At 45.8% G+C, this 16,303-nt stretch overlaps 1 protein-coding gene across 5 annotated transcripts in view; it reads left to right on the top strand.

The window, feature by feature from the left end:
- RPS6KA3 (ribosomal protein S6 kinase A3) overlaps positions 1-16,303 on the top strand; it is a 127,174-nt gene that overhangs the window by 30,202 nt on the left and 80,669 nt on the right. For all 5 annotated transcript variants that reach the window (XM_074994077.1, XM_074994069.1, XM_074994097.1 and 2 more), the window contains one exon: positions 16,070-16,186. In XM_074994077.1, the coding sequence (XP_074850178.1) occupies positions 16,070-16,186 (117 nt within the window). The remainder of the gene's footprint in view (positions 1-16,069; positions 16,187-16,303) is intronic.

The raw sequence follows: 16,303 nt of genomic DNA, 5'->3' as shown, positions 1-16,303 counted from the left end.
GGGGGGTTTGATAAATAAGATCTAGATGAACAAGATTATAGGAACTGCAGTTTTACAATTACTTCTGCTATTCTACTTCACATTGAGCAGTGGGATTTCATCCTGCTGTTGTATATGGGGATCTTAGTTTGTCTCTCATTACTGCCTCCTCCTGCCTGCCCTTGTCCCAGTTCCTGCCTCTGCTCTTCCATCAGAAAGTCTGGAGACCCAAGGAACTTTGAGGGTAAAAGCATCTTTAGTGTTCATCTCTCCAAGCACATCTGGAGCCTGATGTGTTGACAAGAGGGCCTTATCTTAACCTCATCATTCCGCTGACGTGGGTCAAGAGGACCTCTTGAAACTCTGCCACCTTATCTGACAAAATCAGTGGGTGGAATTCAGCATGATGAAAGGGGTTCTCAGCTTGTAGCTCTGCTGAGACCAGTAAGCCAGAAGCTAGAGCATGAGGCAATGCATCATGCTGGCTGGCACAATATAAACGCATAGGCATAGCAGCCTGAAAGCCCAGTGCCTTCAGTGATCTCAAATCAAAGCCAATATAATGATTTTATTAAACGGGGGGGCGGGGGGGAATGAAAGCATATATGGAAAGAGAAGAATTAGAATATAAACATGGTTTCTTTGGCTACTGATGCACACGGGTAGGTAAAAATATTTTTTAAAATACCTTCCATTTGAAAGGATTTGGGGAAACCTTTCTTCTCTCGGGCAAAAATATAAAGGCCTATCTACATGTAGGTTATCTTTAGCATTGACAGTAGCTAATATTTTAAAAGCTTTACTTCCTTTTTCTGTATTTGTAAAGGAGAACAAACATAAATAATATAACTTATAAGTGATTATTAAAGTTGAAGTAAATCTACATTCTGTTCATTTGCTTCTCAGATGAGTGCATGGGGCTTATATAATAACTTATTAAATTGATAGTCTGTTTTAATTTCATTTATGGTAAAATTTCCTTTCAGTTTTTAAGTACTATAGTATCAACATTGCAGAGGACTGGTGATTTTAGAAGCAGCTGTAATCAGAGAATATATAGAAAAAATTGTATTGTGACTTTTAGTCATCAGCTTTATAAACTTTTTTTTTTGTACAGAATTCAGATTTTGTGGCAAAGGTCAGTTGGCAAAATTTTTGAATTCACACACTTTATACTGTACTAAATCTAACTGTTTTTGAATGCCTCTGGAAGCTGTGAAATGTTCTTTAGGTTATTATAATCTGAACGACAATATTTTTTAGTTTTAGAAGGTTATATGGACTTCAGTAGCTATTTTTAAAGCATGTAACAGTGTTAGCACACTGTATACACTTAAATTTTATTTTTATTTTGAAAAACATTGATTAAACCCTGGCTTATCAGCTAAAGATGACTGGTTTCCATTTTGTACAGCTTGTTTGCTTTTACAGTTTTGTTTATGGGGATATGTTAGTTTTCTAGATAGCTCTGAAGTGATTTGTCCTGACATTCATAGCAAGTTACAGAAAGTAAATGCATCTAGGAGACTTCCTGGCTGAGGGGAGGGGAGGAAAAGGAAATTATGTATGAGGCAGGGAGCTGTGCCAACACTGAGTCATCCTTTTTAAAATCACTTGATATCATCCTGTAGGATCGCTGCCCTTAACAGTGGAGTAACAGAACATGACTGTTCCGATATAACTTCATTACTAAACACTTTAAAAGTGCTAAATATTGGAATTGTTTCCTATATTCCTACTTTTCTAGTAACATAAGAAATTTCATATATTTTCTGAGTAAGTTACAGAACTTTGCCCAATATAGTAATGTCTGGCTTCAGTGTACTTGCTAAGACATCTTCAGCTGGATGCTGTGTACATGATTCCTGTTCAAGTTCTAATTTATTTGAATCACTTGTTAAATACTGTCTGTAAAGTCTCCATCTGCCCACAGTACTCGGTGATTCTGAGCTTTAGGGTGGAGAACTCATCACTCTGAACTCAGGTCTTTGGTCCTTTGAGGAAACACTCCCTTCATTTCAACATAAGAGAACTCAGCATTATTTGTCTTGCCTGTTTGTCCTGTTACTGGAAGAAGAAACCTCTTTGTTCTTACACTACAGCTATGTTTTACTTCAAAGACATGGAGGAGCTCACTCGTCTTGGTTTTTTAGGAAACAACTCTGTCTGTGGGGATTTTGCATAGCCTATTCAAATTCACCTTGAGGGCTCTCAACTTCCAACAGTACAAAACAAGCCAGCAGACTGTCTAGCAGGTCATTTTTGAGTCATCATGAGTAGTCTCTGCCTAGAAGCAGTCAGATGCATTTTCCAGCAGTGGAAGACTCCCCACATAGACTATTTGCAAACAAGTCCAGTTTAAAATGTCCCCAGTTCTGACCTTTTCAACATCATCTGGGCTCAGTCCACAGATACCTTTCTGCTATCTTGGGCCATAGAGCTTTGCTATTCTTTTCTCCCAATCCCACTCTGTTGCCAGTGTTTGTTCTAGGGTGAGTGCTTGGGCAGCAACCCAGGGGAGGGTTAAGTGCCTCCCAGCTAATTAACAATGTCCAGAGCACCCACAGCTGGCAGCATGTGTTTCTGTTGGTGGTGCATAGCCACACAGGCCTTGGTGCACATAACAAAACTTATTGCACCCATGGATGGAAAACATTAGAGCATGGGTGTCCAACCTTTTGGCTTGCCTGGGCCACATTGAGTGAAGAGGAATTGTCTTGGGCCGCATATAAAATATATAACATAGTTAATGTTATAATCACATAATAATGTTAAAAGTTTACGATCTTGTGGGGCCGCATTACTAGCTGTCCAGGGCGGCATGCGGGCCGCGGGTTGGACATGCCTGCATTAGAGGAAACGCTGTCACTTATCAGTAGACAAACATGTTCTGATTCACATCCTTTCCAGTCGGCATATCCATCATTTGCAACTTAAAGTACTGTATTGCAAAAGACATATATGTGGATTGGGACCAGTATGAATCAGAATATGGTCCCCTATTAATGAGTGATAGATGTACAAAGTAATGGGGAAGGGGGAGACTTAGGCTATGTCAACACTACATGATAACATCAATTTTAAGGCAGTTAGCTCCATGATTTTTTTTTTTTTACGATGTCTGTGTCTTCACTGTAAATACCTTTTTAGTTTTTTTTTTAAAAGGACACACAAAAGTAGATATTATAACACCATGGAAAGCAACTTGGCATAGCATCAAGTTCAAATTTAAAAGCTCAAGTTAATGAGTGTGGAAACTCCATGTCTTTACATTGACTTCATTAGCCTCCAGAGGCTAATAAAATGCTGATGTAATTTTTTTGATGAAATGCCTGATATGTAGGGACATCCTTGCTTATTTGGAAAAATAAGAAAAAGTTCAGCTTGATCACATGGTGGTTCGCTCTGGCTGCTTCTGTCTTCAGTGCTTTCCAGGTGTGTACGAATGAGGTAACAGGAAGCCTGCGAATTTGAATTCCGCACTAAGAGGCCTGTGGCAGCTAGGCTGCGGGTGCTGTGCTTGTATGAGATGCCAAGAAACTTTTTCTGTGGTTCACGTTTGTACAGGGACAGCCTGCTCTCTCCCCAACAGGAGCTGTGCCATCAGGGTCTTTCCCTTGCCCCACCACATCATGTGGCTAGCCCCCAACCCAATCAAAGCACATGCTTGTAATGCAGTGCAGGCCAGGCTGCCAGACATCACCGTGTCCTGCCTTGCGTGAGGGTGAAGGTTCTAAAGGCAGGAAAGATTTTTGGAGTTTGGCTGTTGCTGCAGGAAATCTCCCCTGTGACAAAAACTTTCAGGGAGTGGTCGCTGGGGGAAGTCTTTCCTCACCCCCTGGCAAGCACAGTAATGATTACAGAGGCTGGCTGTGCCTGGGGAAAGTGTGTCATTGTCATCCCTTCCCCTCCTTTCCCCCCCACGTGCAGCAAATTCAGCAAAGGTTTTGGAGGCTGACTGTTGCCACAGGGAAATCTCTAAAGCTTCTGAAGGGACCTTGTCAACTGGTCCTTCAGCTACACTGGGGGGTGGGGGGGGTGGCAGCCCAGGGCACAGTTGCAAAAACAAGAGATTTCAGTTAATTTGATGATCTTTGTTAATGTTTTCTTTCCAGTCTTCATCTCTCTTGGAAAACTCCTGATCAAATGGGTTTCTTAAGACAGGTCATACCATACTGTGGTCTCAAGGGCAAAGTAGCTGAGGGACCAGTTGAGATGGCACAGACTCCTGGGTGATCCCAGAGCACAGAGTCATTCTGGCATATGGGTATGACAGTCACCTGCCTGGCGCGCTAGTTATCTGATCAGGTAAAAGTTGCGCCTAATATTGTTCTTTGGAAAAGCAGCTGAACAGTCAGTTTGCATGGTTCAGCCACCTTCTGAAGCCAGCCTATTTGCTTTTCTTTCACCTGGGATTCTCTACTTTTCCTTCTTTCCTTTTGGAAAAACGGCCGTTTGCTTTCAACAGGATAGGAATGCAGGCAATGCAATTTGGGAAGATGACATCGCATACCCACAACCATTTGCATGGCATTGTTTTCCCATATTGCACCAGCGAAAAAACTCAGAATGCTATGTGGCTGAGGGAACTGTAGAATAGGTTCCCACAATGCACTGCTGCAACAGTTGATGTTTGACGATTCAGCATGGCATTACTAAATCAGCTTTGTGTGGGGACTTGGTGGGGAAATGAGGATACTCAAATTTGAATTTATAAAACCCAGCGTTATAAAATTAAATTCATATCATAGTGTAGACATAGCCTTATACTGGGGACACCGTAAAACATGAGGGGACTCAGTGTATTTCTTACAGTTTAATTATTTCCAAGAAAAGTAGCATCTGAAATGTATATAATCAATAAGTTTGTGTTCTCGGGCAAGATGATTACTGTCTAAAGTTTCCAAGGGGGAAGTTCATATGTGAAGGTTTATAAATTCAGGATTGCCAAATGATACAATTGCATAACTACTATAATTATAGCTAACTATAGGTATTTTAGATGAATTGGTTGAAATAACATACAAAATGTTCTCATGAACAAAATTTTTGTAGATTATTTGAAATGTGGTTCAATGATAGGTGATGTTGGAAAAAGTAAATATAAATGCTATTTTAAAGAAAGCTTAGAATTAAAAGTGAGAAGCAGGAGGAACCTGTGAATCTGCAGTAAGTACTCATAACAAATATCTTCTATTTTTTTTATTTTAAATTCAGATAATGTATATGTAATACCAAACCTTATGGCTTCTGTTTCCCTGGGATTTTTTCAGCAATATGAAACGTTCTTAGTTTGTACTTCTTCTGTCATCTCTTAAAGGGATGAAGGCAGACAGTCATTCCCCCGCCCCATAGGTTCCCCAAGATAGACAGTACAGGTTGAACTTCTGTAATCTGTCACACTCTTGTCTGGCAACATCCAAAAACCAGCATGATTTTAGTTAGCTGGATGACCCCTTATCATGGGTGCAGCCAATTTTCCCATGGCACCATAAAGTTTGTTTATAGCCACCAGTCCTGTGTCTGTGTTCTGTGCTGTTGTTTAGCTGTATTTTACCCCTATATGTCTAGTAAGAGCCCTGTAAGCCATGGAAGTGTTGATAATGCTGCTAGACAATACTGAGCACCCATGGTCTGGCAAATTGTCTCATCCTGCATCTGTCAGGTCCCAAGGGGCCAGATTAGAGAGGTTCAACCTGCATATGCATCTAAATCCAGGTACCTTAAAGTAGTATTTGCCTTAGAACGAACACAAATATGTATATAAAAATGCATGTAGTTTAATATTAGAATAAAAACTGCTAGAAGGACACACAATTTGGAATATATCCAGGAGTACAGCTGAATAAGATCTTTACCTTACAGTCCAAAAGCTTTGAGCTCCTGTTCCGCTACTGGTGTGTTTTTTGGTCCAGTTTGTGACCAGCTCCTCAAAAGAAGAATTAATCCATCTTCTTTTGGTGAATTTTTGTGTAGTTAATCATGGTTTTTTAAAAATATTTCCCCAGTTAGTTGACACATGTGACTTAATATACAATAAAATAAGAATTTTCCCCTTGCCTCTAAGAACTCTGTCTTGGAAGACAAGGCAGACACAGAATTGAGCGTGGGGGAGAAATATAGCATGATGACCCTTATGAATCAGAGGTCTTATCAGAAATGTGTAAAATATGTGATTTCCCAAAAAGAGGGATTGTTAGGGCTTTTATCTTAATTCCCATCAGTTGTAAGTAATCGGTAATCCTTATTTAGGCTATTATAATGTACGTCTGAGAGAATCTTTAAAAAGACTTCAGATTTCCATTTTGAATATAATCATGCATAAAATCTACTTTAGGTTCATGTATGCAAGCGTAGTACTCTTTTGGAAAGAGTACTACACTACCAGCGTGTTGCAGGTATCCAGCATACAATATTTTTGTAGGAGTGTATTGCAGTAAAATCTTGATATAATTTTTTGATGAAATGCCTGATTATGTGGGGACATTCTTGCTTGTTTGGAAACATAAGATCAGCTTGATCACATATCTTAATCTTGAGAAAGATTCCAGCAGGGCACACTTCTAAATCTTAGTTGCACAAGTTTGTGTGCGCATATTTATAGTGATAAAGTCTTGAATTAGGTTCTTTGAATTCTTCTCTGGTTGATTACTTTATTCCATGGCAAGTTGGAAGGGTGGATAGACTTTGAAATCGTGATGATTTTTAAGTCTCTGAACTTTAATTATGATTTAAATCAACAGCCAAGTTTTCAATTTAAATTTGATTTTTTTTTCTTAGTTTCCAACTGAGAAGTATTTTTGGTAGTTGAGCCAAAATCTATTTATCTGTTTGAAGTATTTAAAATATAATGCAAGACATCTGAAAAGCTAATACTCCTACTTTATAACTTGATTGGTTGACTTTACCATAACAGAAATGAAGATTGTAAAATATGATTTAACATGGCTCCAGCAATATTATTTCTTATCTCAGTGTTTAAAGGCCATAGCCAATGTGGTGTTATGTTTACAACCATGTTTTACACTATTTTAAACATAAAAATGAGCAGAGGTTTCAGAGCAATAGGAAGACTGAAGTTTATCTTTAAATCTTTGTGCCTCTTATAACAGCATCCTTGAGTCTCCTGGTCCTGAGTGAATTTTTGAGTTGATCACATCATAAGGCCATTTGAAACAGAGTAGGCACTAGGAGCTATAAAAGAAGATAAAATGAATAATAAAAAATGGGAGATCACTTAAATGCACAGAATCCAAAAGGAGAACAATAGAAGAAAACAGACAGGAAAGGAGCAGTAAGGCTATGCTGACTCTAGAGAGTTTTGTTGACAAGGCGTTCTGTCGACAGTAAATTGACAGAATTCAGCACATCTGTTGACAGTGTTCTGCCATTCCTCCATGAGGCAGAATGCCTCCATCTGGATGTTCCAGGTGGCCTTCTGTCGACAGAAAAGGCCTCCAAGGTGCTGGGCAGCTGCCCGGGGGGTGCCCTCTCCACAGCAATCAGCCCTCTGTTCCCTGCTTCTAGCCCTTCTTAAAGCTGCATGAAGCCCTGGAAACCCCATGGCAGGAAGCTGAGAGCATGGAAGCAGTAGGACTACAGACTGCAGTCCACCACGCCCTCACAGCCCCTCCTTTTTATCGAGTGTGCACAGAAGGCAGGCCAGTGGACACCCCAGGGGTCCTCTGGAACCAGCCAGAAGTGTCCCAGGAGCCACCTAGGGCACAAAATGTCAGGCCCCCTCCTGGACCAGGCCCAAGGTCCGGGACCTGCTTGTCATATGGGGCGAGGATCAGACCCTCCTCAATCCCAAAGCCAGGAGGAGGAAGACCAATGTGTACACCCAGCTGGCTGCCACCCTGGCAGCACAGGGCCACCCTGCCCACACCATGGAGCAGGTGTGGGCCAAAGTCAGCGAGATTTGGCAGGGCTATACCTGGGCCTGCAATGCCAGGCAGAGGTCAGGGGCATGACCCTCAATCTACCCCAACTACAAGGACCTATACAAGCTCCTAGGGATGGATGACACATCCCCCGCATTGATACCGTAAAGGAGGCCTTCTGCAACCAGGGCCCAAGCAGGAGGAGAAGGAGATGGGCACAGGATCTAAGGCCAGTGACATTGCCCTGGACCGTACTCCCTCTGGCTAGGATAGCTCCAGGGTTTCCTTGGAGCTGTTCATGGGACCTTCCTGTAAGTACTCCACACATCACACCTCCAAGGGCATGGGAGGCAGGCACAGACAGGGCAGCATGTGGAACCATGTGTAAGGCAGTGTGCTCCACCTGGACCCAACAGGCAGCCCCTGGGCATGGGCACCAGCCTGTTGCCAGCCTCATGGGAGGCCAGATGAGCCCTAGGTCTTGTGGTGAGCCTGACAATCAGCCATCTCCTGCCACATCTGGAAGCAGGCTAGCCATTCAGTAACTGGTCTGTCCCCAGACACAGAGGAGTGAGGCTCCTGGCACTCAGGCATGCCTGCAGGCTACAATCACCACCTGTTCCCACGGACAGCACTGCGAGCTGCACGTGTGGGGGAGGAGGAGGCAGCAGGGAGGGCCAGGCTGTGCCCACCTCACCCACCACCCTGCAGGAACTCCTCTGTTGCTGGACTTCCTGTTCCTGCCCCGGACGTTAACCCATAGATCATGGGGGTGGCACTCAGTGCTAAGCCCAGTCCCAGAAGCACTACGGAGTCACTGTGCAGCAGGGTCTGCTGTGCAGGTCGCATATACCTGTGCTCCCAGGACATCCCTGTCCCATGGCCCAGGGGTGTTGGTTGCTGCACATGGTGGGGGGCAGAGCCTTAGGGGCTGCGTTGCACGAATGACTCACTGTCTCCTCTCCATGTTGTCCTTACACCTGGATCTTCACCAAGAAAGGGCTGAACCAGCTCCACCTACCTACTAGAGCAAGGCAGCACCAGGGCAAGGCATCATCCCATCACCAAGAGGGTGGGCCCGCTGCTGGCGGGGACACTGCTTGGCAGAGGACGACCTCCAGAGGGCCCACACTGCTGCCCTCTGGAGGCTGACCAATCTCGAACGGTGGCTGCAGGATGACTGGGAGTGGCCATTGCGCAAAGACTGGGAGTGACTGTCACAGGCCTGAGACCAGCTGATGTCCCACTTTGCTGCTGCTGCTGCTCCCCCTGCCCTGCTCCCAGCGGTCTTCCCCCAGCCTGCCTCGATTTTTGCCAGTGAATGAGGGCCTTGCTTGCCTACACCTGCCATTCCCCTGCAACACACTGACCCAGACCCTGCCACAGCACCACAGCCTCCATACCTCCTTGTGCTCCTGGCCCCAACAGGGACCCCAAGGCCAACACTGCTCGGGGTCCTGCTCCCCTGCAGGGTTGTGGTACCCCCATCCCCTCCATGGGTTGATGCCCCCTGTCCCAAGCCCCCCACACACTTTTTTCACACTGTATGTAAATAGTTTATTACAACATTTGTTTTCAAATTGTTTATCTTGTTTCAGGTAAAATAAGTTTGTGCATTACCTCTGCATTCCTCTTTATTGGGGAGAGGACGAAAGGAAGCATCATGGTGGGGACGGTAGGGATGCAGGCCTGAGGCCCCTGTTGCAGGTGTCTTGGGGAAGGTCATTGGACCATGGGAGAAGCTCTCCCTCATCCCAGTGTGCTTGGTAGATCAGAGCTGTGCCCAGCTTCTCGTTGCTGTGGCTGGCATCCACCCCAACACTGGGAGGAAGGCCTCCCCTTCACCGGCACAATGTTGTGGAGGGCACAACATACCACCACAACTTGGGGGGGGGGGCGTTATGCTCCCCCATGTCCAGGTGGATGAGTAGGCACCTGAAGCATGCCTTTAGGTAGCCAAAGGTGCGCTCGGCCTGCATGCATGCCTGGTTGAGTTGGGCATTAAAGAGTTCTTGGCTTGGGTCCAGCTTCGTGGTTTAGAGCTTCATAAGCCAGAGCCTGAGGGGGTAGCTGGGGGGGTGGGGCAGGGGGGCCAAAGGTGCCTGCGTCCACCCTCCAGCACAAGTTGGAGTTGTGGAACACCCACATGTTGTGTGCCTGGCTGAACCACCCAAAATAAACATTGAGGAGCTGTCCCCGGTTGTCAGCCGGGGTCTGCAGAGCAACGGAGAAATATCCCTTTTGGTTGAGGAACTTGACTGTGCCATGGTCCAGTGCATGGATGAGGATGTGGGTCCCATTGATTAGCCCAATGTCAGTTGGGGAACCCCAGGACAGCAAATCTGGCCACTACCATGTCCATGTCAGCCAGACAGATGCTCCTCTGCAGAAGGATGGTGTTGATGGGCATTCCAACCTATGGGGGGGGCGGGGGAACCACACGCACATCAGAGAATAAGGGAGGGGACCCAGGCCCTAGAGGTGCCTTCCACCCCCTACGGGGCCTCCCCCGCTCCCCACCAGCAGCTGAAGAGTGCCATACCTGCATGAGGAGGGCCCTGGTGGTGGACTTCCCCATGCTGAACTGTTTTCCCACCGAGTGGTAGCTGTCGCAGTTGGCAAGCTTCCATAGAGCGACGGTGATCCACTTCTCCATGGGGCCAGGGGGCTGCAGTTGGGTGCCTTGTCTCCAGAGAGTGGGGGTGAGTCAGACACAGAGCTCCAGGAACATGGCCTTCTACATGTGGAATTTCTGGAGCCACTGCTGGTTGTCCCAGTGCTCTGTGACGAGCTGGTCCCACCAGCCAGAGCTGGTGCTGTGCCTCCAGACCAACCTGAGCACCCAAGGAGCTGAACACAGGTGGGCCATTGCAGCAGCAAGGGCTTGCTCCTTGAAGGCGGTGTCTGGGTCACCGCACCTGGGGAAAAGGAGGAGGAGGGCAGAATCTCACAGAATCACAGGGCTGGAAGGGACCTCAGGAGGTCATCTCGTCCAGCCCCCTGCTTCAAGCAGGATCAACCCCCACTAAGTCATCCCAGCCAGGACCTTGTCCAGCCAGGATTTAAAAACCTCAAGGGATGGAGAATCTACCATGTCTCTAGGCAACGCATTCCAATGCTTCACCACCCTCCTGGTGAAGTAGTTTTTCCTAATATCTAACCTATACCTCTCCCTCTTCAACTTCAGACCGTTACGCCTCATTCTGTCATCTGACACCACTGAGAACAGTTTCTCACACTCCTCTTTAGAGCTTCCCTTCAGTAAGTTGAAGGATGCTATTAAATCACCCCTAAGTCTTCTCTTCTGTAAACTAAACAAACCCAAATCTCTCAGCCTGTAGGTCTTGTGCTCCAGCCCCTTAATCATTTTTGTTGCCCTCCGCTGAACCTGCTCCAGCAAATCCACATCCTTTTTATACTGGGGGGCCCAAAACTGGACACAGTACTCCAGATGTGGCCTCACCAGTGCTGAATAGAGGGGAACAACTACTTCTCTAGATGTGCTTGAAATGCTCCTCCTAATGCACCCTAGTATGCCGTTAGCCTTCTTGGCTACAAGGGCGCACTCTTTACTCATATCCAGCCTTTCATCCACCATAACCCCTAGGTCCCTTTCCATCGTACTGCTGAGCCAGTCGGTCCCCAGCCTGTAACAATGCTTGAGATTCTTCCACCCCAGGTGCAGGACTTTACACTTTTCCTTGTTGAACCGCATCAGATTTCTTTTGGCCCAGTCCTCCAATTTATCCAGGTCCCTCTGGATTCTCTCTCTACCCTCCAACATATCTATCTCTTCCCCCTAGTTTTGTGTCATCTGCATACTTGCTGAGGGTGCAACCCAGTCCCTCATCCAGGTCATTAATAATGATGTTGAATAACACCGGCCCCACAACTGAGCCTTGTCTCACTCCATTTGAAACTGACTGCCATCCAGATATTGAGCCATTGACCACTACCTGTTGGACCCGACCATCAAGCCAGCTTTCTATCCATCTTATAGTCCAAGGATCCAATCCATAGTTCCTTAACTTATGGACAAGAATGTTGTGGGAGACCGTATCAAAAGCCTTGCTGAAGTCAAGGTATATCATAGCCTCTGACTTCCCCATGTCCACAGAGCCTGTTACGTCGTCATAGAAGCTAATCAGATTGGTCAGGTGGATCCACGTTGGCTAATTTTTGATCAATTTTCCCCTTTTCCAAGTGCTCCAAAATGGATTCCTTGAGGATTTTCTCCATTATTTTCCCACGGATTGAGGTAAGGGTGACAGGTCTACAGTTCCCTTCTTTCCTTTTTTAAAGATGGGCACTACATTTGCCTTCTTCCAGTCATCCGGTATCTCCCCCGATCTCCAAGAGTCTTCAAGGATAATGGCCAAAAGTTCAGCAATGACCTCTGCCAATTCCCTCGGTACTCTTGGGTGCATTAGATCCAGACCCATGGACTTGTGCACATCTAGTTTTTCTCGATGGCTCAGAACTTGTTCCTTCCCCGCAGATGGCTGCCCTCCACCTTCCCATACTACATTGTCTAGGACCGTCATGTGGAAGTTGACTTTGTCTGTGAAGACTGAAGCAAAAAAAGCATTGAGTACTTCAGCTTTTCCTACATCATCAGTCCCTAAGTTACCTCCCTCATCCTGTAACAGCCCCACACCTTCTCTGGTAACCCATTTATTGTTCACATGTCGGTAGAAACCCTTCTTGTTACTCTTCACATCCCTTGCCAGCTGCAGTTCCAATTGTGTTTTTGCTTTCCTGATTACTGAGCAGCATTCTCCAGCCGTATGTTTGTACTCCTCCTTAAACTGTCCACATTTCCGTTTCTTGTATGCATCCTTCTAGAATTTAAGCTGACTGAGGATTTCCCTGTTAAGCCAAGCTCGTTGCCTGCCATGTTTGCATTTCTTACTATGTAGCGGGATAGTTTGTTCCTGTGCCTTCAGTAAGACTTCTGTAAAATACTGCCAGTTCTCTATGAACTCTTTTCCCCTTCATCTTCTTTTCCCAAGGGATCCTGCTCATTAGTTCTGTCACTGAGTTGATGTCTGCTCTCCTGAAATCAAGGGTCTGTATGTTACTGCTCGCCTTTCTTCCTTTTGTCCGGATCCTGAAATCTACAGTCTCATGGTCACTGCAGCCCAGGTTTCCTCCCACTTGTTTCTTCCACTAGTACTTCCCTTTTTGTGAGCAGTAAGTCAAGTTGTGCATGGCCCCTGGTCGGTTCCTTCAGCACTTGTACCAAGAAGTTATCCCTAACATTCTCCAAAAACTTCCTGGATTGTCTGTGTGCTGATGTATTGGTCTCCCAACAAATGTACAGATGATTAAAGTCTCCTATGAGAATCAGGGCCTGTGATTTGGACGCTTCATTTAGCTGCATGAAGAAAGCCTCATCTGTCTCATCTCCCTGATCTGGCGGTCTATAGCAGACATCAACTACAACACCACCTCTGTTACTTCCTCCTCTAAGCTTAACCCAAAGACACTCAACTGGATTTTCTCCTTCTTCATACTGGAGCTCTGAGCAATCATACTGCTCCCTCACATAGAGCGCAACTCCTGCTCCTTTTCTCCCCTGTCTGTCCTTCCTAAACAGTTTATAACCTTCCATGACTATGCTCCAGTTATGCGAATCATCCCACCAGGTCTCCATTATTCCAACCACCTCATGCTTCTTTGACTGTGCCAGGACCTCTAATTCTTCCTGTTTGTTCCCCAGGCTTCTGGCATTAGTGTACAAGCATCTTAGAGAAGGGGCCAATTGGCCCACTTTCTCCTTTTCACCCAGGAAACCCACCTGATTTTTCCCTCCTCCTTCCCTGCTTACCTTAGAGCTTGTCACCTTCCCCCAATGAACCTAGTTTAAAGCCCTCCTCACTAGGTTTGGAAGCCTGCCCGCAAAGATGCTCTTTCCCTTCTTGAGGTGGATCCCATCTCTTCCCAGCAATCCCTCTTCATGAAAAAGAATCCCATGGTCAAAGGAAACAAATCCTTCCCTGCTACACCACCTACACAACCACGCATTTACCTCTGTGATTCAGTGTCCCTACGCGGACCACTTCCTTCCACAGGGAGGATAGACAAGAACACCACTTGTGCACCGTATTCCTTGATCTTCTTTCCTAGGGTTACGTAATCTGTCGTGATCTTGTCAAAGTTGCTCTTAGCTGTGTCATTGGTTCCTACATGGAGAAGTAGGAAGGGGTAATAATCTACAGGTTTAACAATTTTTGGAAGAGACGGTAATATCCCGGATTCTAGCTCCAGGCAAGCAACAGACTTGCCGGGATTCTAGCTCTGGGCGGCAGATGGATGACTCCATCCTTCTTAGGAGGGAGTCCCCGACCACCACCACCCATCTTTTTCTCTTAGGGATGGTGGTCATAGAACTCCCATTCCTAGGACTGCGTATCCCATGCCTTGGAAGGGATTGTATCAGCCCCAGTTATTTCTGCTGTGTCACCTGTGGAGAGAGGCTGAAAGCGGTTGGTTAACTCCACTGGAATTGGAGAGACCTGAACTGGTTTTCTCCTCCTGGAGGTAACATGCTTCCAGCTCTCCTCCTTGTTTTGGGCAGCCTGCTGTTCCTGCAATATTATCTGTTGTCTTCTATCCAGAAAGTCTTCACCCTCTCTGATGGACCTGAGGGTTGATGATATTTGCTCCTCAAGTCCTTTAACCTTCTCTTCTAAAATGGCTACCAGTTTGCACTTGGTACATAGAAAATCCTTTCTGTCATTCGGGAGGAAGACAAACATGGCACATGACATGCAGGTCACAACAGACCTCTCACCAGCCGCGTCACTGTCCATTTTTTCCCTTTTCAGAGATCCCTTCTTTGTTTCTAGTGCCGCCTTAAAGGGCACAAGAGAAGCACCGTAAAAGAAAGGGAAAACCGGTATGGGGCTCCTCCCAAAGGCGAGCTCTCAGGCAAACTCCCTGTTAGCTGCTCCTGTGTGCTGCTCACAGGGTTCGCTGGGGCTGCCTTCTTATAGAGCTGCTAGCTGGTCAGGCCCGGCTCAAAGCCTTTGCCTCCAATCTAATCAGCCCTTGAAGGCCCACCTAGAAGGAAGCTCTCCTAATTCACACCTTGCAAACTTGCCAGACATGCTTTCCAGCTGCTCCTCTCTGCAAAACAGATGCTCAGGCACACAGGTAGCTATTCAAACTGCCCCTCTCTGCAAAATCAAACAAGTGCACAGACAAGAAATTCAGCCCACCAGCTCACAACACAGCCCCCCAAATGCCACACTAACCTGAGTTCCTCGAGAGTGCTTTCCCAGGCAAACTTCCTGTTAGCCGCTCCTGTTCGCTGTGATGAGGTTCAGTAGAAGTTGAAGGACCTCAGGCTGGGGCTGGTGCAAGCCCTGGGGCTGTTCTAGAGCCATGGCTATCTGGAAAGTTCTGTGTCTCTCTCAGAAAGTTTGTGAGCCTTGCTGTAGCAGCTGTGCTGTCCCTTGTGGAGGTAGGGAAGGCTCAGCTTGGGTAGGGAACGGCCTTCAGGGTGGGCCCTTTAAGGGTGCATTGTGCCGGGAAGGGATTGCTAGCCATGGGACCCTGTATGCAGGGTTCCTGGGTCTGTTCTGTTGAGGGAACAGCTGGGCAGTCTGGCCACTCTGTCAACAGAGCAGATGAAAAGAGAAATCCACTTTTGTGTCTAGCCACAATCTGTTGACAGAAGTTTTGTCAGAAGATATGTTCTGACAGTAACTTCTTTTGACAGATCACTCTAGAGCACACACAGCCTGAGTATGGTAACACTTACAAGGAAAGGGAGGACAGTAAGTAGCAAGCCCTCTACTAAATTACTTAAAATATTAAGCATAAATTACCTTGACACAAGGACCCTTTTCTCCTTTGTTCTAACTCCAGACTCATTTTTGTGAGTAATTTTTGAAAGCATGTTGAACCAAATTGTGCAGTGTCAGCCTTCTTGACTGATAACCGATCATAGGATTGAGCCTTGTTTTGGAGTGGAGGCAGCACATGGAGACCTTCTCTTCTTCTCTTTGCTTCTCACTTCTGTGGCCCCCAGCTGATTTGCCTGAACTGGAAGGGTTTTCCTACCCTGTTTTAGATTATTAATTGTCTTACATTGTCAATTTCAGTATTACTGATATTTGTGACTAGATTTGTGATGTTTACAAAATATTTTGGAAGGCATGGCATTAACCTGCAGTTATTTCTTTCATTTTCCTTGCCAGGAAGAAGGCAATATCAAAGAGATTGCAATAACGCATCATGTAAAGGAAGGACATGAGAAAGCAGACCCATCACAGTTTGAACTTCTTAAAGTTCTTGGACAGGGATCTTTTGGAAAGGTATGTTAGTTGCATAGATTTTTGCAGAAGGCTTATCAAAAGAGCAGTCAGAAGCCCTGGGATCAGACAGCAATAAAAGTGAAATATTTAGAGCAGTCGCATTTTTACAAGCAAGCT

Source organism: Carettochelys insculpta, chromosome 1 (genome assembly GCF_033958435.1).
Source record: "Carettochelys insculpta isolate YL-2023 chromosome 1, ASM3395843v1, whole genome shotgun sequence".
NCBI lineage: Eukaryota > Metazoa > Chordata > Testudines > Carettochelyidae > Carettochelys > Carettochelys insculpta.
Note: the sequence above shows the minus strand (reverse complement) of the source record. Positions and strands in the feature narration are given on the sequence as shown.